This window comes from Trifolium pratense, linkage group LG2 (assembly GCF_020283565.1).
Source record: "Trifolium pratense cultivar HEN17-A07 linkage group LG2, ARS_RC_1.1, whole genome shotgun sequence".
NCBI lineage: Eukaryota > Viridiplantae > Streptophyta > Magnoliopsida > Fabales > Fabaceae > Trifolium > Trifolium pratense.
The window spans coordinates 54,502,965-54,525,173 of NC_060060.1; the positions used below are offsets into that span (position 1 = coordinate 54,502,965).

A 22,209-nucleotide genomic window follows, 5' to 3' on the forward strand; every position below is an offset into this window, starting at 1 on the left:
AATACAAAATCCGAAATTGTTTTGGAAAATATTTTCCAAAGTGATTTTGGAAACCATTTTCGAGATCATATTATATGTAATTAGAACCGCAAATATATTATTCTAACATGATTTTTCATCAGTCTCAATCATTTTTTACCCCTGTTATTAACACTAATCAATATCCAAACATAATCCAAAATATAAACATCTCACAACGACCCCTTTTTTCCTATTTTTAAATTTTATTTATTTTACATAATATCAAATAAAAAAAATTACAAATAAGTTAAAGTTTTTGGCATGTTACAGCTGGATACATATGAAGCTCCAGTGCCTTCTTTTTCCGTGTCTTCTTTGTTGTTTTTCTATATGAAATGTCATTCTAAAATTGTTGAGATCCTTATTAAGCCAACCACCGATTTTGTAGGTTTTCCTGTCACTATCAAACCAAAAGCAACAAGATTAAAAAAAAATTAAGAAAATTAAAACAGATTTTTTTTCTTACAGATTTCAGAAAAGAAGAAAATAAAAACAGACTATTGCAACATTTGATTATTAACATTACAGCTAACTTGCCATCCCAACATTCTATTTTTCTTTTCTTTTTTGCTTAATTTTAATAAATTCATCTCATGATCACTCCTTCAAATTTCATCTCTACAATTTCAAAAGAGAGACATAATATAAAGTTATAATTTAATGTTTTGAGAGCCTCTCCAGGAGGAGGCATTGTTGATTAATAATCTCCTGGATCAAAAAATTATACAATTCAATTATGTCTCAAGATTGTGGATTATAAGGTGTTTAATTGTTTAAACCCTTGTCAACATTTTATTCCAAAGGATTTGGTGGGATTAATTCATATTTGCCTCACCCTTGTCTTGATTAGCTTAGGAAGAATTTATTTGACTTTGTAACAATTCATTTTACAAAGAATTTGTAACATTATACATAGAAAAAAATGGGAGACATTTCACCGGAGAGAAAATCGGGTTGTGGATTGATGACAACGGTATTCGGAAGACATAGTCAACGGTCGAAAAAAGCATCCTCTACAGGATCTTCTCCCATACCACGTAGTAGAAGTGCCTCTAAAGAGGTAGTTTACGTCGATCCACCTTCACGCAACGTAGCTTCTCGTTCTGTTTCCAATTCTTCTTGTTCATCAAATAATAATAATAATCCACAGAGAAGAAACTCCAACGAAACGACAATGCCACGTGGCATGTCAAAAAATTCAAATTCATCAACTACACAGGGGTATGTTAACCAAGGTAGGAGGGTGCCAAAAGAAGTTGTTGGAATTTCAGGTGAGTTAGATACCATGATCAATGATCACCAAAAATCTAACTCGAAAGGGAGTACTTTTGTTCGCGCTTCTTCTGGCAATGTTATGTTATATGGACATTTAGGTAATCTTAGACAAGGAGCTAAAGATAATAGTTATTCAAATGCAATGGATAATTATAACCAATACTTTGAAAATGCAAATTCAAATGTTGGAGGAAACACAAAGAATGTGTCGAGTATTAATAAAGAGACACATTCCTCGACGAAGTTGAAGGGAGAAAATACGGGTGGTGGTTCACTTTGTAGGGCTATATCAACTAGAATGGATCCAGAACAGTTGAAGATAATGGGGAACGAGGATTATAAGAATGGAAGATTTGCGGAGGCATTATCTTTGTATGATGCAGCTATTGCAATTGATCCTAAAAAGGCTGCTTATAGAAGTAACAGAAGTGCTGCTTTAACTGCTCTTGGTAGGCTTCTTGAAGCTGTGTTTGAATGTAGGGAAGCTATTCAAATTGATCCTCATTATCATCGAGCTCATCATCGTTTAGGAAGTTTGCATTTTAGGTAGGTTATGCATATGAAATAAAGCAACATTAATTCAACACTTCTATTCGATCTTGTTATCGGATACATATATCTTTTTGCTTATGTTTATGAGCGGAGGGAGTGACTGTCTGACTGATAGCGTGCGTTTCTTACTTTTTATTACAGATTAGGAGAAACAGATAAGGCCCTTTATCATTATAAACAAGCAGGGCCAGAGGCTGATCCTGATGAAGTTGCTAAAGTGAAGATTCTTCAAGCTCATTTAAATAAGTGCACCGAGGCTCAAAGGGTAGGAGATTGGAACAAACTCGTGGTCGAGACCTCCAACACTATATCAGCTGGTGCAGATTCTGCTCCACAGGTACTAATCAATTATTAATTGACCTATATATCATATCATCTCGTCGACTATTTTAGTTTATGGTTTTGAATTGTGGTTCCACCTGCAATTTCATTATGCTACAAACCTTTATATTGCAGTAAAATGTGGCTGCAATATATTGTGGCCACAATAACAATTGCGGGCCACAATTTAAAACTATTACCCTAATCTCTCTCTCTCTCTCTCTCTCTCTCTCTCATACACACACACCTAATGTTTCTATTGATCTATCACACACACATACATGTAATGTTTTTCTTGATTATGTCACTGGTTTTGGTTTTTAAGATATTTGCATTGCAAGCCGAAGCCCTGATAAAACTCCGTAGGCATCAAGATGCGGACAACGTAATGTCAAAATGTCCTAATTTTGATGTTGACGATTGTACCAAGTTCTTTGGACCAATTGGTAATGCAAATTTGTTAGCAACACGAGCTCAAGTTGATCTAGCTGCTGGCAGGTAATTAGTCCTTGTTTAGTTTCTGGTCTACCAATAATTTCAGAAAATAATGTAACTTGGAGAAATGACAATCATTGAACATTGTGTTATCAGATTTGATGATGCTTTGGAGGCAGCACATAAAGCAACTAGGCTAGACACTAACAACAAGTTAGCAAACAAGGTATTGGGAAAGGCTCGAGCCGTGACAGGTGCAAGATGTAGAGGAAACGAGCTTTTCAAGGCGTCGAAATTCTCTGAGGCTTGTAATGCATATGGAGAAGGGCTTCAGCATGATCCATATAACTCAGTTTTACTATGCAATCGAGCCGCTTGTAGATCAAAACTTGGTCAATTGGAGAAAGCAATTGAAGATTGCACCGCTGCTCTTAACTTACGCCCATCTTACACCAAAGCAAGGTTGAGAAGAGCTGATTGTAATGCTAAGGTGATCCGTCAACCTTTTTTTTATTTCTTTATATACTATACTTGATGCAATTTAGGCGAATATATTATATACAAGTTTCATAACATACGATTAATATTTAACTTGTTGGGATATATATATCTGCTAATAAGATTTGTGTGATGTCGATATATTGTGAAATTGATTATAGTTGGAAAGATGGGAAGCTTCAATAGGAGACTATGAAATCTTGTTAAAAGAGACACCAGAAGACGAGGAAGTCAGCCGCGCATTGTCGGAGGCTCGGGTCCAAATTAAGAAACAACGAGGCGGATAAATGACATAGTTAGAGGGGATCAAAGATCAATGAAGATACCAAAGGAATAAACATCTGCAAGTGTGAGTTTACCACATGCTTTGTTTCATGTCGAGAAAAGAGCGTTTTTTGTGTGCATCGGCAATTAAAGAATATTACACATCACAAGATCAATCCTTTGGAAAAGAAAAGTGAAATTGCAGTGTTTAGAGCCAAAAAATGAAATTCACTTCAGAATTCAGAACATTTCAGATATAAACACAGCACTGTTTGTTTTGAAGCTAACGGAACTAAAATTTAAAGTTACAAGTTAGTTAGTAATGTATAGTACTCTCTTTGGTTTTCTTGTTTCTTTTGTAAGAAACTACACAACACTTTTTATGATGGATTTGTATATTAGTCTACTAGTATTGCCACTAATTAAACCTTCATATACATCAAAATCAATTATCAATACAGTAAAAAAACAAAAGATAAACAAACACAAACAAGACAACTAAGAAGGGAAAGGTTAAACAAAAGAAAGCAAGACAACGAAAAGGAGATAGAAACGAACCTGGATTGCCTGCGGTCACTGACTGCACGCGATCACACATATATTAAGACTGCAGTTTTCCCAAGTCACCAAAGGTCATGAAATCAAATTCATTGCTGACAAAAACTTATTAAACCAAAATGAAGCAACCCCTTGTTAAGGCCTTGTGGTCCTTGATTTGAACAGCTCCATAATAGGTCCCATTTTATGATATTGTGTGTGAAATGATTGTATAAAATTACAAACATGTTTATCCTATATTGCATGACATAAAAGATATAAAACTACTACCATATATTAAAAGTAATGTTCCATAAACTAATAGTCTAATACATAAAACTTGCAGACACTAAAAACAAATGGATGGATCCATTTTGTCAAGCATCTCAAAATCACTAAGAGCCACTCATTTTATTCTAACTTAAACTCATTTCACAATTCATTATACATATTAATCTACAATATAATTTCAATTTTTTAAAAGTATATACTATGAACTTTTAATTTTGAAATCAATAATTCAATAATTACTCTATAAAATCAAAGAGAACTGAACATTTTTATTTCTGAAACTCAGTCCAAGTACAGTTTTTCAATGCATCATTTTACATAAAAAGACAAACTCAAAACTACAAAACTCCTCCACAAATCCAAGTTTTTATTCAATGACAATACAACATACAAAGGTTCTAGACAAAGAACCCGATAGCCAATTCTACTTTGCGACTTAAATAAGACCGCAAAGTAAATTACAAAGCATACCAAAGTCAAAAGGTACTCTCAGATATAATATCCTTATGGAAATTTAATGCACTGCAGAGCGCAAAATAGAGAAATTTGAGTCAGGCCCAGTCCCAAACTCAGATCTGACAGCATCAACAATCTTTAATTCGGGACGGGCCTGACCCAAATTATACTGACAGTCATTCCTAATAGCCGTAAGCTCGTAAGGTGACGTGTCGGTAGCAAGCCACTGTTCCACGGTAAATTCATGCTGAGCACAAGGAGTGTGGACCCCAGTGGAAGTAACCTCCACATAATTACAGTACCAACCGTGATGAGAACCCGATCCGTCTGAAGTCAAATTCAGATTACAAATGGGTCCATCTAAACAAGGACCTCTGCCACTGAATATGTCAAGGTTGCCCCGTTCGAAGTAGTTATAACCCGAACCCATTAACCCGCCCCATGCTTCAAGATTCTTGATTAAAATTCCGTAACCGTTTGCGTTGTATAATGTGAGTGTCATGATTGAGTCCGTTCCTGCTTTGATGATCGACCCGGTTCTAACGTACACCGTGTACACACAATCCTCATCCTATGTTAAAATATTTATATTATTATTATGTTTAGTAAAAATTATATTTAACCATCAGTTAATTAACAACATAAACATAAATGATTAGTGATGATGATGATGATAGTATAAAGAGAAAGTCTTACCGATTTGACGGTTGCGGTGAAGCAAAATGAGAGGAGAAAGAGGAGAGGGAGGAGATGAGTTGGGTTTGCCATGAGATTGAGATAGAGATGAAGTTGGGGAAATTGATGAAGTTGATAAATAGAGGACTGACATGTGGTTTCTTTGCTCCATGATTTGAGCGGGCTCCATACCTGGACCCTTTTATGATTTTTTAAGAGATATTTGTGTGTGAAATGATTATTGTATTGTGTAGAATGTAGATGTAGATTAACAAATTAGATGGTTTCTCTCCCAAACCCCCCTCAATTCTTTTCTACCCCTAAATTTTCGTTTTTGTTCCTGGGATACTGCGGTTTATACGAACCGAAATAAGCTGACATTCTGATAAATTTCGGTAACCACTTACCGAAATCTGGGACATTTCGGTTCGCAGGTACCGAAACAATTATTTCGGTAAACTTCTACCGAAAATGGCCTAATTCCAGCGACCAACGTACCGAAATCTAGGACATTTCGGTTCGCAGATCCCAAACAAGCTGACGTTCATTTTTTGTGTACCGAAAACGCTAATGTTCGGTTTGCAGTTACTGAAATGGTCTAATATTTGGCTTCGGTGAATACGAACCGAAGTTTTTTGGCAAAAATGTTTCAAACCGCAAGGGGCAAACTTGGATTTTTGGGGGGTAGAAAAGAATTGAGGGGGGTTGGGAGAGAAACCATCAACAAATTATATTTTAGATTGATTGAACAATTAATGTATCTGATTTATTTTTATTTATTTTTATTAATTTTTTTTTTGGTAGAGAATGTATCTGATTTATCATACAAACTAAATATATTACAGTAGTTGTTTAATTAACTTAAAAAATGATTTATTGACATGAAGGACCGAAAGAGTATTTGATTATTACAACCATGTTGGTCCGTTTGTATCACTTATTAAGGTTTTGGAAGAAGTTAAATTAGCTCATCCAAATTGGCACTAAAGAGAATGAAATCTGAGAGCTTAAGAAGGAGCACACACCCAAGTCCCAAACCAATACCACCAGACCAACCCAAGGGTTGCTGTGATTGGTCAACATACCATATAAGAATTGTGACACCGATGTCCACTGAAATCACAGTCATACAAAAAAATAGAGAAAGAAAAATGTTGAAGATAATTGATGTTTAATGGTTGAGATTGAAAACTTAAGGATGTCTGGTGAAATTTCTATTAGAGAGGATCCATTTTCGAAAATTGTATAAGATAGGTTACCAACATGACAATGATAAATAACATGGCACTAGTAAATAACATTAGGATACCAACAATCTGTTGATATTTGTGACCATCATTTCTGATACGATCATGAGTTCCCTAAACATGTGGAAGGAAACTTATAAAAAAAATGCACAAAAAAATATTTGGTGAAGATGCTTGAGCCCAACTTGAAGCCCAATTCATATGATAAGAAGCATCCTTGGGTTGATTTATGGTCTAATAATATTGGACTAAGTAGAAAACAATTAAGTCCAATTTTTATTTTTATTGTAATTTTCGTTTTTGGTATTAGGAGGGTTTTTAGATGACCTTTAGTTACTCCCTAGGCTATCTAAATGCTTCCTAGTGGTGCACTAAGTGATTATAGTGGCTAGTGGGAATTTATAAGCATGTTAGTGAGAATTTTCTAAGTCCTATGGTGAATGTATGGTAGTGGACAATAAATCATACTATGTAAGGATATGCTATAAATATGACTATCATGTACTTTTCAGACAACTTGGAATATAATCTAATTTGAGAGTTTCTCTTGCGAGAACTTTTTCTTTGTTCTTGTGATAAGAACATTGTATTGTTCTTGAGATAAGAACTTTATAGTGTTGGTTCTACCGGCAGGTCGCGGTTAGGGTCGCACTTTCTTTGATAACTTTGGTTCTACCGGCAGGTCCCGGTTAGGGTCAAGTTCTTCTTTTCCTTGATAACTTTGGTTCTACCAGTAGGTCGCGGTTAGGGTCGAGTTCCTCTTTTACCTGTTTTCAAGACGATCCTAAGCAATCGCTTATCAGTTGGTATCAGAGCTTCGGCTCTTGAAATCAGGTTTGATCATCTATCATCTTTTTTATCTTGTTAAAAAAAAAGATTTGAAAAAAAATGGAGAAAGAAATGCATGTCTCCATGAAACAGTTGGAGAAGTTAATACTTCGAGAATTTCAAAAAGTTCATGAAAAGTTTGATCGCGTAGAAAGGAATTATAGAAAAAATTATAAAAAAAGAGACAAAGAAAAGAAGAGAGAAGATAGAAGGATGAAAAGTGAGGAACAAACAAAAAAAAACATATTGCAAATTTGATGTATTTTGGGGTAACTTCCAAAATAAAGATATTGGTAGAGAGAAAAGAAAACAAGAGAGCAAGGAAAAACTTGAAAGTGAAGTGAAGGGAGAAGAGATTATTGAAAAAGAAATTGAGAACATTTTTGTGACGATAGAAAATGTCACCATTCCTTAAGAGTGAGAAAGAAAAAGAAGAGATTATTGAAAAAGAAATTGATAGCGGTTTTGTGGCTACCGAAAATGTCATCATTCCATCTAATAATGTTTCTTTTACTTCTTGTACTCTAGAGTCTTTATCTCAAGGAGAAGTTATTGAAGAAAATAGAAATTTCAATTTTGAGAGAAGTAAAGAAAAGGAAGTAAAGAACATAGAAAATTGTGAGAGAGAAGATAATGATGTTATAGAAGTGGAGGAGAAAGAAAATATTGAGAGAAAAGAAGAAAAGAAAAATGAATGTAAAGCGAAGGAAATTTATGAGAGAAAAATAAACGAGAATGTTGAAAAAGATGACAACTTTGAGAAGATTGAAGAAAAAAAATTCAACTTGCAAAAAGAAAGGGAATATCCAAAAGAGAGAATTTTTGTTACTAATCCTTTAGTTATTTATGCAGGTTTGGATTTGAGGACAAATCCTCTTGAAGAGGGAGACAATGATACGATCATGAGTTCCCTAAACATGTGGAAGGAAACCTATAAAATAAATGCACAAAAAAATATTTGGATGAAGATGATTGAGCCCAACTTGAAGCCCAATTCATATGATAAGAAACATCATTGGGTTGATTTGTGGTCTAATAATATTGGACTAAGTAGAAAACAATTAAGTCCAATTTTTATTTTTATTGTAATTTTCATTTTTGGTATTAGGAGGGTTTTTAGATGACCTTTAGTTGCTCCCTAGGCTATCTAAATGCTTCCTAGTGGTGCACTAAGTCATTATAGTGGCTAGTGAGAATTTATAAGCATGTTAGTGGGAATTTTCTAAGCCCTATGGTGAATGTATGGTAGTGGACAATAAATCCTACTATATAATGATATGTTATAAATATGACTATCATGTACTTTTCAGACAACTTGGAATATAATCTAATTTGAGAGTTTCTCTTGTGAGAACTTTTTCTTTGTTCTTGTGATAAGAACATTGTTCTTGAGATAAGAACTTTATAGTGTTGGTTCTACCGGCAGGTCGCGGTTAGGGTCGCACTTTCTTTGATAACTTTGGTTCTACCGGCAGGTCGCGGTTAGGGTCAAGTTCCTCTTTTCCTTGATAACTTTGGTTCTATCGGCAGGTCGCGGTTAGAGTCAAGTTCATCTTTTACCTATTTTCAAGACGATCCTAGTCGCTGATGAAAGTACAAAAGCAAGTATTTTCGTTATATCGTATCCACAGGGACTAGTGTGATATCAAACGTTGATGAGCAATTTCCATGATTTTAAGTGCGTGTTTTTGTAAGATTTGTTTTGAAAACATAAAAGTGCGATTGGTTAAAAAGATTTTTAAACTTTCGGATAACAAGAAGTTGTCGGGACTAGATTCATTATCTCATTAGCATGTATCAATCAACCTCACTATATATATTTCATTTACCAATCATTATTATCACATATCACACATCGAACGTATCCGTGTCCGGATTACGCCGTGAAATCTATTATATCTATTAACGTTCGATGTCTCGAATCATTAATCGACATAATAGCATTAAGATCTGATATTTAACGTGATTATTAAACTCAACATCTATGTCTAAATTTTGAAGTTTAATAAGTGATTATCTTTATTCTTGATTCAAACAATATATGTCTATGCCATTCAAATCTTTTAGAAATAGACGATTAAAACAAGATAACACTTATAATGATTGATAAAGAAAACATATATATTAAGATAGAATCGACTACATGATCACAAAATAACTACATCTAATCCCAACAACAAAGGAATTTAGCTAGACATGATAAAAGTAAACTTACAAGAACAATGAGTAAAAGGGATGAAGAACATCTCTTGATTTCTCAAGTACAATGATGAATCCACCTTCAAGAACTCTTAAACTAATGTTACTTATGTTTCTGAACTATTACAAAACGATATCTAAGAGAATGACTTCTGAGTGCTATTTATAGATTTTAAGGACAGTGGAGTTCGCTAAGCGAAATGATGTTCACTGAGCGAACTTAGTTACTTAAGCAAGGGGTTTCTTGACACGTAGCAAAAAGTCTGACTCATCATTTGTTCGCTGAAGCTCGCTATCTCTCGCCATCAGATCATCACTCCCTGGTTTTGCTCGCCATCTCTCGCTATCTTTCGCTAAGCGAATGTTGATTTTGTTGTTCAGCTCGCAGAAGCTCGCTGAAGCTCGCCATGGACCTTTGACCCACTGGTTTTGTTCGCCATATCTCGCTATGGATTCGCTGAGCGAAGGCTTTAAAATCTTGCTTTTCTAGCCATTCCTAACAAAATGTCTTGGGATTAATTTCAATGCTATATTTACATCAAAAGAGGTTTTTAATCATGATTTCTTTATGAATGTACTGCTAAGTGCCCACAATTCATGATATATTTTAACTAAAATTGGGCACTTATCAGTCGCTTATCAATTTCACCATTTTCCTCTTTCTCTTTCGTGCTATAGCGTTCACCGTTCTATTCATCTTCTTCTTTGGTGCTAAGGTCCTCCTTCGTCTTCCTTTGACTCAAATGCGCCTAAGCAAGTTAAATAAGGTCTTCCATAGTCTTCCTCACGCCAGTTTGAACTCAAACATGTTTCTCTTCAATCGAGCTTCAGGGTTCTACCTTCAATGGCGTTCGAGCTTCGATCGCCTTTTTCCTTCTTCGTATTTGTACTGTTCAATTGCTTTTTGTATTCCTCTTTATTTCAAGCTTCAATCGCGTTTGTAGCTTCTTCGTGGTGTAAGTTAAATGAGAGATAAAAAATAATAAATGAAAAACAACGAAAAATGAATTACAAATCAACTTTCAACATTCAAATAATATAACAAAATTTAAAGTCACATGAATATTGAGATTTACGATATTAATTACATAATCATTGATCGAATAAGTGGTTTTTAAAATCAATGAGCTAGCATAATATTTTTCTTTTACCCTAATAAAGTCAATGAAAACCAAATATTTTTATGTTTGAAACTTTGTGCGCATATTCTTAAAGCATCATTTTTACATGAAAGCCAATCCCAAAAGTCCAAAAGCCCTTGATGAAGCTGATTTTATTTTTCAATGATATAATAATACAAATACAAGGGTTCTAGATGGAGAACCTGATGACCAATAGTACTACTACTTTGCGACCTAAACAAGGTCATGTAGGACACACTATCTGCATAGTAACTTCAAACCATACCAAAAAGTACCTCAAAATATGAAGTACTATCTCATCAACACTAGCAATACAAATTATAGAACCACCTCCAGACAATAGCATAATTAAAATAACAACCGAGAACCATACAGATTTATTGCTCTAATAATCATCCTACACCCGAACAATTGACCTCAAAATAGCGTAATCGGATCCAGGCCCGGACCAAGGCCTGGATCTAACAGCATCAACGATCTTCAATTTATGATGGGCCTTACCCAAATCATTTGAGCAGTAGTTTCTAACAGCAGAAAGCTCATAAGGCGAGGTGTCGGTAGCGAGCCATTGTTCAATCGTGAACTGTTCTTGAGCACAAGGAATGTGGACTCCAGTGGAAGTAACCTCCACATAATTACAATACCATCCATGATGAGCACCCGACCCGTCTGAAGTCAAATTCACAGCACAAACAGGTCCATCCAAACAAGGACCCTTACCACTGAATATATCAAGGTTGCCCCGTTCATAGTAGTTATAACCCGGACCCATTAACCCGCCCCATGCTTCAAGATCCGTTATGTATATTCCGTAACCGTATGCGTCATATAACTTTAATCCGATGATTGAGTCTGTTCCTCCTTTTATGATCGACCCGGTTCTAACATACACCGTGTACACGCAATCCTCATCCTATACATCAGACAAAAAATATTTAGACATATTATTTTGACGTCAATAATTATAATTAATCCATACAGTTGCGCGTAGAAAATATCTTATTATAACACAAACAAGAGAGCGAAAAGAGAAAGTCTTACAGATGTAACGGTTCTGGTGAAGCAAAACGAGAGGAGAAAGATGAGAGCAAAGAGAGATGTTGGGTTTGCCATATGAGATTGAGAATTGAGATGAAGTGGGAAATTGAATTTGTTTCAAAGTGATGGATACTGACAATATTGTGAAGTAGGTGTGTTCATAAATAGAGGAGTGACATATGGAGGGTGGAAATTGAATTGATCAAGCTAGCTAGCTGAAATGTTAAATATGTTCTTTATGGACAAGTTTTGATTAATTTGCTTTTTATTTATTATTTTTGGAAATGTTACTGTCATGCGGTGTCCTCTGTTGGTTTGCTCAGCAATCAGTTACTTTGAAAGGAAAATTATATAGATAGGAAAATTTTGAAATTCTTAAAAATAAATTTATTTTTTAGATTTATTATAATAATTTTACCTTATTTTAGTTGAATATTGATATTTCTACAACTAATTTTAGTTAAGTAAAAAAAAAAAACTTTTGTTTCCTTCTTTTTTTGGGATAAAAACAACAAAGAGGAAAAAAAAAATAGAAGAGAAAATAAGAATAAATCAGAGTATGAAATAGAAAATTGTCCAGAATTAGTTCTACAAATATAATTTATCTTTTAGTTTTAACTTTGTCTCTTAAGGGTGTTCGTACATCTTGTACATATTTGTCATTGATAATTACAAACAAACACATTTTTTTTTATAGTACTCATATATAAGATAAATGTTTGACATTGATACATAAAAAAGAAATTAATAAAAATTAAATATATTAATCCTTGATAATTATAAACAAAAAAACAGAAGATAAATATTTTTCATTGATGCATAAAAATAAATTAATATTTTAGCAAAAACAATATTGGATTTCTTATCAATATTTGGCACTTATCATGCATATAGTGATAAGATCATTGAACTGACTAAACTTAGAATTTTTAATGGTCGATATTATCTTAAACTGTCAATAGAAATTCTAAAGAAGAAATATAATAATTTTTCTTTGATCTGAGATTAACATAGTAATTGGAGGTCGCTGAGAAGTCTGCTTTATAGCAGTTATTGATTGGTCTGGTATTGCGTGTTGACAGGGAAGATAGATGGAGATGGGTGCCAAATGCTTCAGGCCTTTTCAGTGTCAAATCTGCCTATATTTTTTTGCAATCCCGGTTGAATTCGAGTTATTTAGATTCTGATTTAGTTTATGATTTGCACAAACTGTGGAAGAATGATGTTCCGTCAAAAGTGAGAGTATTTGGCTGGCGCTTGCTTCTTGAGAAGCTTCCGACTCGCGCCGCTTTAGCATCTAAAGGTATTTTATCTAATCCTCATGATTTACCTTGCGTTTTCTGTTTTCAAGAAGTGGAAGATTGCAACCATGTTTTCTTTAGTTGCTCTAAAATCTTTGAAGTCTGGAAGCAAGTCTTTTTGTGGTTGGGTTTTGATTACAACCAACAAGAGGGCGGATGGAAACATTTCTTGAGGTTTGGATCATTAGTGAAAAAGAAGAAGGGAATGAAAGTTCGGCATTTGATTTGGTTGGCCACATCTTGGTGCATTTGGCGCATGCGGAATAATATCTTGTTTAGAGGAGAGAAGACGGACTACTCAACTTTGGTAGATTCTATTAAATTCATTTCGTGGCTTTGGTTTAGTGGTAGAGCAGGTCGCAATGCAGATTATTTGTACTAAAACTGGTGTATTAATCCTCTCTACTGTCTTCATAGTATATGAGAAGTTATGTATATTTGTTTTTGTAAGGGTTTGAGTACGCCTTGTACTCCTTATTAATACAAATCTTTGCTTATAAAAAAAAAACATGTTATTTATTGTACTCTAATTCTGGACACCTAGTATCTCAGGGTACTAGTTGAAAAGATATTGAGTACAATTAAATACTTGTATAATTAATGATTAACCAAGATGGGAGCTGTCAACTCATGGTAATGAGTTTGAACTCTATGATAAAATGAAAAACATGGCCAGGTGAATTGAAATAGAAAAGAGTTTCTTGAGTCATATATGTTAACTTAATAGAGCTTGACAATAGTATCATGCTCTAGAGTTAACCAGAGTTGTAACGACAAAGGAAAAATAAATATATTATTCTTCTAATGGTTCTTGAAAGTAAAATAGTACTTCATAGTATCCGGACGTTAAGGAGTGTTACTAGACGCCTACCTTGATTAATATATTTATTTGATTAATATATTACCGACTTAGTATTGAACCTACAAAGTCACACACAAACGAGTGTTCTAATTCTTACTAAGGAATTATTTTATTTGACAAATTAAATTAATGATTTTAATTAAAATAAAACTATAATTCTAAGTGGAATATTATTTTATTTTTTTTGCTAGTACAAAGAATACAAATAATATAAGTATAAATTGAGCATATTTATTTTTGAAATAAATATACTATATATATATATATATATATATATATATATATATATATATATATATATATATATATATATATATATATATATATATATGGATGGTGAATTGGTATATGAACAAGTAGTGAACTGATATATGAACAAGTAAGCATATTGATTCATAGTGGAGGCAATTAACATGTTAATTGATTTTCATATTAGTGGAAATATGAAAATAAAAGTTTTTCTATTGAGTGGGAATTGATTTCTTTTATTTTGATAAAAGTTCACATGCCTATAAATAGATACCATATAACTTGTTCAAGACACACTACTTTTCATCATACATGCATTTGCTTAGTTTTCTTGTTTCACAAACGCAAGAGTTGCTGGTAAGGATTGAGCTCGGTGTGGATAGCGTAGAGACTTCACACTATTGAAGAAATTTTTCATGATTCAAGAACTAATTAACAGGTACATGTTTACTGTTATATTAGTTTGTCATATAATTTAAACAAAAAAATAGATCTAATTTTATTCGCTGTGCGTGTTTTGAACACATTTTTTCTTTATATGCACCATGCATAAATCCTAGCTCATTTAGTGGTATCCCAACATAATTGCTTCGTACACCCCAGCCCATTTCGTCATACACCCCCCAACATAATTGCTACGTACACCCCATCCCATTTCATCATACACCCCCCAACATAATTGTTTCGTACACCCCAGTCCATTTCATCATACACCCCTCCAACATAATTGTTTCGTACACCCAACCCATTTTGTCATACACCTCCCAAACTCATCTCCAAACTAATTGCAACTAACCGTTATAATTTCTAATTCACTTTTCTGTCCAAAACCAACACCAACACCAACAACAACACGAAATCATCGTTCATCATCATCACCGTCACCGAAATCATCACGGGAATCATCATTCATCGCCAAGTTCGAGATTAGTGATTGAAAATGGTTTCTTAATGGTATATCAATTCTTATTAATAATTTCATTGTTTTTTTATTTTATTACACAATTATTTTGATTTTACATATAAGACTATCAAAACCATTAAACCACAATTATTTTGGTTTCAAAGTGATTTTGAAAAAACTAGACAAAGGCAAAAATTCGTTTTACAACGGAAGAAACAAAAGAGAGACGATGGGACTTTACAAAAAAAAGCGGTAAAACAATGAAATTATTATTAAAAATTGACCACTTTTTTTGGTCAATCGGTGAATCAATCAATCAATCAGTGACCACTTTTTTTGAAGCGTATAGATCATCCATAAAAATTTTGAATTTTTTTTGAAATCATTCGATATGTTATTGAGACCCATCAAAATTAACGGTATTAATAAAAACCCATAAACCGTTAATTTTGACGGGTCTCAATAACATATCAAATGATTTTCAAAAAAATTCAAAATTTTTATGAATGATCTATACGATATGAACTTTCAATCAAACTGTTGTGAATTCGTCTATAAAATCACACCAATAAAAGAACTTGATGTGTGGAGCAATAGAACGGCAACCAATGATTAAGCGGAATAAACAATAATAATAACAACCGATAAAAGATAAAGGAGAAGAAAGAACACAATATTTGTTTACCCAGTTCGGTCCAATAATGACCTAGTCTGGGGGAGAGAGCAGCCCCTCCGTTCCACTATATCAAACGAGTAACTTTACAAAGAGTTCCAATTGAGTTACAAGAATTAATCCTAATTCTACCCAAAAACCCGAATCTCTTCCCGTGGCCAAGAGACTCAATTTGATAAGTGTTTCCCAAGGTGTACCACAAAGATAGTTCGCCCACCCTAGAGTTGTACCAAGAGAAAAAACCCTTTTTTCCTCTCTAAGACTCTAGCCCTTGTGTGGTGGCAAACCCTAATCCTTGCCTCTACATCTCTACTCTCTTTCTCTCTCTCTCTCTCTCTCTCTCTCTCTCTCTCTCTCAATTTTTCTATGAATAAAGCACTCCCTATTTATAGAAAAATATATGCCAAAAAATTAGTAACAAATCTGTTTTAAAATAAAACAAATCCAAGTCAGAATATCTTCCAAGAAATTTTTTTTTTCTTCAAAATATCTTCAAAACATCAAAGATGCAAAAAGATTCAACAAAGATTTTTCTGACTTCTTGTAACTGAGATTTCAAGGCATATCCAACAATTCTCCACCTTGCCTTTAAATCGATGGTGATCCCATCAACCACCGTGCTGCTCTCTCCATCTTGAATCTTCTATTCAAGATCACCAGATTGTACCTCCTTCTTCATCCTCGGAATGCCTTCCGCTCTCATGAAGATCTTGCATCCCACTACCATAGGATTTTAGGTAGCCCCACAAGATTCACCGCACTCTCTTCAGACTCCGAAGTGGTCAACTTCGTACCTCCCTGAAGACACGCTTGCTCCCAACTATCATCGGAATTTTAGATAGCTCAACAAGCTCCACCATCCCTCTTCAGCCCCCGGATTGTGCCTTTTCCGTCCTCCTGAAGAATCGCTTGCCTCCGACTATCCATGGGATTTTGTGATAGCCCTACAAGCCTTCACCACTCTTCGACCCCGGAATGCCTTCCGTACTCTCGAAGTTTTGCTTGGCTCCAAACCAACCTTGGAATTTTAGGCGGTTCCACAAGCTGCAACATCAAACTCTCCTTGTATCCAACTACCTCCAGCAGTCTCACAAGTTACCAAGTCTGATCACTTGTTGCTTTCAATTGTCTCCCTGAAGATTTTCTCAAGGTCTTGCACTTCTTCAGCCACAATTGAAACATAACCGACAAGGTCTCCATGGTCATCCCCTTTGGTTCAACAATACAACTCTTCTTCCTATCTCCGATTAGATAGCCAAGAGCTAATGTTGATTGTCTACCACTATTGGAAGACTCCACCTCAAACTGAGTTTCCACCAAAGTATACCCACCATGATCTCCACCTTGTAACACGCAAGACCTCTTCAACTCCTCTGAAACATACTTCAAGCTATTGTTAGTCTCCAACAATTCAAGTTCAGTTCAACACTTAGTAAACCTTGTTCACTAGTCCAACTAAACCCATGTCACTAACAGGTCCACCCGAAGTCCCAAAACTCAACCACATTATGAGAATCACCACTAGTTATAGATGCATGACCAACTATCTTTACATCTAAGTTCAGAAACATACCTCACATCGTGTAAAGAAACTCACGATTGTCAAACTTCGTAAGACAAACTGAATTCATACTTTGAACCTTCAAGCTTTCCGTTTTCAAGATGAACAACTCCACCTTCAACTAGCTCTAGAGTCTCAATGTATTCATTCTTTGACCACATGTGAAAGGAGTATCCAACGTCCATGACTCAACACTCCACTGGTTCCCAACTTCCACTAGCACCTCCGCATCCTCATAATAAAGTTGTTGTTTCAGAAGTAACCCGAGTATTATTACCACCGCCTCTCCAGGCCGACCGTCTTCTTCACCATCTCCATTAACTTTTTATTTTCGAGGCACCGGATAACAACACTCCATGTTTTACCCATCATCCCGAACATTAAAATTGCTTCCATCTTCACTTTCAACAATTCCAAATTGTTTTCGAAAAGTCCCTCAATATCCGACTTAAAACCCATGGTGCTCACTTCAAATTGTTCCGATTGCCCCACGGTGGGCGCCAATTGTTGTGAATTCGTCTATAAAATCACACCAATAAAAGAACTTGATGTGTGGAGCAATAGAACGGCAACCAATGATTAAGCGGAATAAACAATAATAATAACAACCGATAAAAGATAAAGGAGAAGAAAGAACACAATATTTGTTTACCCAGTTCGGTCCAATAATGACCTAGTCTGGGGGAGAGAGCAGCCCCTCCGTTCCACTATATCAAACGAGTAACTTTACAAAGAGTTCCAATTGAGTTACAAGAATTAATCCTAATTCTACCCAAAAACCCGAATCTCTTCCCGTGGCCAAGAGACTCAATTTGATAAGTGTTTCCCAAGGTGTACCACAAAGATAGTTCGCCCACCCTAGAGTTGTACCAAGAGAAAAAACCCTTTTTTCCTCTCTAAGACTCTAGCCCTTGTGTGGTGGCAAACCCTAATCCTTGCCTCTACATCTCTACTCTCTTTCTCTCTCTCTCTCTCAATTTTTCTATGAATAAAGCACTCCCTATTTATAGAAAAATATATGCCAAAAAATTAGTAACAAATCTGTTTTAAAATAAAACAAATCCAAGTCAGAATATCTTCCAAGAAATTTTTTTTTTTCTTCAAAATATCTTCAAAACATCAAAGATGCAAAAAGATTCAACAAAGATTTTTCTGACTTCTTGTAACTGAGATTTCAAGACATATCCAACACAAACTGTGAGTTTTATAAAATTCCTATTCATTATAATATAAATCACTACTTATGCACCATCCACAACATAAAGAGCTTGTGCTAGACTTGGCCCCCTATCACATGATTCACATCCACCAAAGGATTAGTAAAGATTCAAAATGACAACAAAACCCAAACACACGTTTCTTTTACAAGCGCGTTTCTTCAAATGGTGGAATTTACTGTTGCTTTAGCCTTTAGTGATGACCAGCAAAGCGAAGACTCATTGACTTTTGAGGAAAAGAAGTAAGTATCTCAGTCGAAATTTCACAGAGCTATCTTGTCTTCATACAAGAAATCATAAGCAAGTTGTGTGAATGGAGCCCTTTTGCTTTTTTAGAAAGAAGGAAGTAACTCGGTAAGGAGGTTGTGTTGTGTTGTGTTGGTAAGGAAGAAACTAGGTAAGGCATGTGAATGACATTTGTGTCGTTTTTTTTCACATCATTATTCGGTCAATTGAACTGTCTAATCTAGTTCGAAAGTCAGTTCTGAGATCAAGTGATTTCAACCGTCTCCAATTATAGTTGTAGGGATCAAACCGTAGTTCTTCCTGCCGATTTCAGCGTCAATCACCGCTAAACCAACTAACAATTGATTTCTTGTATCATTATTTTATTTTCTATATGAAGGAGTAAAGAAAATTGAAACCATGTCAATCAAATATCATTTATTGTTTTGTCTACACACATTACTACAATATTTAGAGCTTCAAACATGAACACACATATTGGTAGCCGGTTGAAAGCTGCAGCTGAAGCCGGTAATATAAATGATCTCTACAAAGTAATTCAAGATGATCCATCCATTTTGGAGGATATAGATTTAATGCCATTTATTGAAACTCCTTTGCACATCGCTGCATCTCTTGGTCATCTTCAATTTGCCACTGAAATTATGAGGTTAAAACCTTCATTTGCTTGGAAGCTAAATCCACAAGGATTCAGCCCCATCCATCTTGCTATGCATAATGACCAATGGACGATGGTGTATCGCTTTGTTAACCTCAATAAAGACCTTGTTAGAGTTCAAGGGAGGGAAGGCATGACTCCTCTTCATTTTGCAAGTGAAATTGGTGAGGTTGACCTATTAACTACATTTCTCATCTTGTGTCCAGAATCCATTAAATACTTGACTGTGAGGCGTGAAACTGCTCTGCATATTGCTATTAAGAATGGACAGTATGAAGCCCTTCAAGTACTTGTTGGATGGCTCAAAGTAAATGATGAGAGAGGCGCTATAAAACTAGAGAAAGACATACTAAACCAGATGGATGAGGCCGGCAACACCATTTTGCATATTTCAGCACTAAGTAGCGAGCCGCAGGTATTCTTATGCAATAACTAAAATAACATGTCTCTTGTATATTTTTCTCCCGATAAAAAAATAGGTTTAAATAAGTTTCATAAGGGATTAAGGGGTACCAAATATAAATACTAAATTTGTTGTAAAGATTTTAGTTGCTAACATGAACGATTTCTAACAACTGCATTGTTCACTAAGTACAGGCTCTTAAATTGTTGATAAAGACTAGCATAAAGTTGAATGAAAAGAACTTGGACAACAAAACCTCATTAGACATAGCAACCAGTTCGGAGATGAAGAGTATATTATTCAGTGTTGGAGCAAAATCTAGCTCAGAAGTCGTTGCTGCTCGGACAGTTGCACCTTTGCTTATTAGATCAGATATTATTCTTCCCAAATGGTTAATTGGTCTAGCTCGCACAAATGGAGAGATAACAGAGGAGAATCGCAACACTTGGTTAATAATTGCGACTCTTATTGCAACTGCCATGTATGGATCAATTATGAGTCCTCCCGGTGGAGTTTATCAGATTAGTGTTGGTGACGTCAATAATTTGAACATCACTTCCTTCAATTCTACTCTTCCTAATCCTACCTTCGGATTTCCTGGGAGCTCGGTATTGTCACCACTGCGTTTCTATGCGTTTTCAGTTTTGAATACGCTTTCCTTTGTTCTAGCAATTATAGCAATATATATTCTGATCCCAAATGGGAATGGGATAGTAAGCAGTCTGGTACCCTTCTCAATAGCTTTGTTTTTCATGTCATATATGCTTTCTTTGCAATGGATAACCCCGGACGATGTAGATTCTTATCTAGTTTTTATAATTATAGTTTTCATTTTAATTTTTTTTGTCAGTTTCTCATTCTTTAGTGTAATCGGTTTTAGACTAGACAGTTTCAATGTACGTGTTTGGAATCGCAATGTTAAGAAGATGAGGAGATATTAAAACATTGATGCAATAGGAGAAACACCAACGAAGGCTGGTTCAGAGATAGATATGGTACAATCATTAATGGGATCCGCAACTCAAACAACCGCCGGCCAAATTCATCGGTTCTCATTGTTATTGTTTGTTTTGTTTATGTTTATTTTTCTATAGATTTTGTTGATTTGATTGTTTATGTTTGAATCCATGTTCTATTTATGTACTATTCTTCCATTGGATTTTTCTTGATAGGATAGTGTTTTGGACGGGGCCTTGGCCCCAATAATAGCTAGGAAATCCTCCTCTCTAAGTGTCGAGCACGGCTCAATTGCATAGCATCCCAAATTCGCACGACTCAAGTAAACATATGTCATACCCCACGTATCGTAACGGCCGACATCGGAATGATGAATATTTACTGTCCATCAAGGCTTCTCAGCTGGACGCCATCTATCTTCTTTTTTCAAAAATAATTTCAACCGTCAATGATACTTCTATCTATCTAATTTTTAAAATGCATGGGCCCATCGTCAGAGATTATTAATTAGTTTTGGAGAGATTTTTTTGGCATCTCTTGTGTTTTTTTCGTCCTACTAAATTACCAAAATATCTTCTTTTTTTTTAAAAGCGAACACTGCATTTACTTCATCCCAATGTAGCATGCGAACTGGGAAGTTCCAATTTGCCAATTTACAAACTCTCTTTCTAAGTAAGGATATGGGTAAATTGAAAATATCAGGAAAAGCACACATGATACGCGGAGTGTGAGAAGAAAAACCCATTAAAAATCTCAGTCGACATAACACTTGACCCAAAAAAGTTAAGGCCGACAAAAAACGAGTGTTGATTTTGATGGTTTCTCTCCCAACCCCCCTCAATTCTTTTCTACCCCCCAAAAATCCAAGTTTGCCCCTTGCGGTTTGAAACATTTTTGCCAAAAAACTTCGGTTCGTATTCACCGAAGCCAAATATTTGACCATTTCGGTAACTGCAAACTGAACATTAGCGTTTTCGGTACACAAAAAACGAACGTCAGCTTGTTCGGTATCTGCGAACCGAAATGTCCTAGATTTCGGTACGTTGGCCGCTGGAATTAGGCCATTTTCGGTAGAAGTTTACCGAAATAATTGTTTCGGTACCTGCGAACCGAAATGTCCCAGATTTCGGTAAGTGGTTACCGAAATTTATCAGAATGTCAGTTTATTTCGGTTCGTATAAACCGCAGTACCCCAGAGACAAAAACGGAAATTCAGGGGGTAGAAAAGAATTGAGGAGGGTTGGGAGAGAAACCATCGTTGATTTTTAATCACACAAAAGGCCACATACCAAAACAGAATTAAAATCAAAATAGGAAACATTTGATAGAATATTACAATGGCCCTTCACTCCCGTAGATATTTTCAAAATCATATTTAACTTGCTGATTCAATCGGTTG

General features: G+C 35.1%; 4 protein-coding genes across 4 annotated transcripts; 2 read left to right on the forward strand and 2 right to left on the reverse strand.

Annotated features, from left to right (window-relative positions):
* Nucleotides 1–488: 488 nt before the first annotated feature.
* On the forward strand, nucleotides 489–3,636 carry LOC123909925 (TPR repeat-containing thioredoxin TTL1-like). Its single transcript, XM_045960857.1, has 5 exons — nucleotides 489–1,842; nucleotides 1,990–2,185; nucleotides 2,495–2,667; nucleotides 2,761–3,094; nucleotides 3,264–3,636. Exons 1-5 carry the CDS (start codon nucleotides 944–946, stop codon nucleotides 3,387–3,389), a joined length of 1,728 nt encoding a protein of 575 aa, XP_045816813.1. The 5' UTR covers nucleotides 489–943; the 3' UTR covers nucleotides 3,390–3,636.
* An 807-nt stretch (nucleotides 3,637–4,443) lies between these two features.
* Nucleotides 4,444–5,507, reverse strand: LOC123909924 (PLAT domain-containing protein 3-like). Its single transcript, XM_045960856.1, has 2 exons — nucleotides 5,347–5,507; nucleotides 4,444–5,221 (listed from the first exon to the last, which is right to left on the reverse strand). The coding sequence occupies exons 1-2, from the start codon at nucleotides 5,416–5,418 to the stop codon at nucleotides 4,709–4,711; spliced, it is 585 nt and encodes a 194-aa protein (XP_045816812.1). The 5' UTR covers nucleotides 5,419–5,507; the 3' UTR covers nucleotides 4,444–4,708.
* A 5,339-nt stretch (nucleotides 5,508–10,846) lies between these two features.
* Nucleotides 10,847–12,018, reverse strand: LOC123911092 (PLAT domain-containing protein 3-like). Its single transcript, XM_045962438.1, has 2 exons — nucleotides 11,783–12,018; nucleotides 10,847–11,654 (listed from the first exon to the last, which is right to left on the reverse strand). Exons 1-2 carry the CDS (start codon nucleotides 11,852–11,854, stop codon nucleotides 11,139–11,141), a joined length of 588 nt encoding a protein of 195 aa, XP_045818394.1. The 5' UTR covers nucleotides 11,855–12,018; the 3' UTR covers nucleotides 10,847–11,138.
* Nucleotides 12,019–18,750: 6,732 nt separating this feature from the next.
* Nucleotides 18,751–21,670, forward strand: LOC123908841 (ankyrin repeat-containing protein BDA1-like). The gene is made up of 2 exons (XM_045959568.1): nucleotides 18,751–19,865; nucleotides 20,048–21,670. Exons 1-2 carry the CDS (start codon nucleotides 19,257–19,259, stop codon nucleotides 20,792–20,794), a joined length of 1,356 nt encoding a protein of 451 aa, XP_045815524.1. The 5' UTR covers nucleotides 18,751–19,256; the 3' UTR covers nucleotides 20,795–21,670.
* The last annotated feature ends 539 nt before the right edge of the window (nucleotides 21,671–22,209 follow it).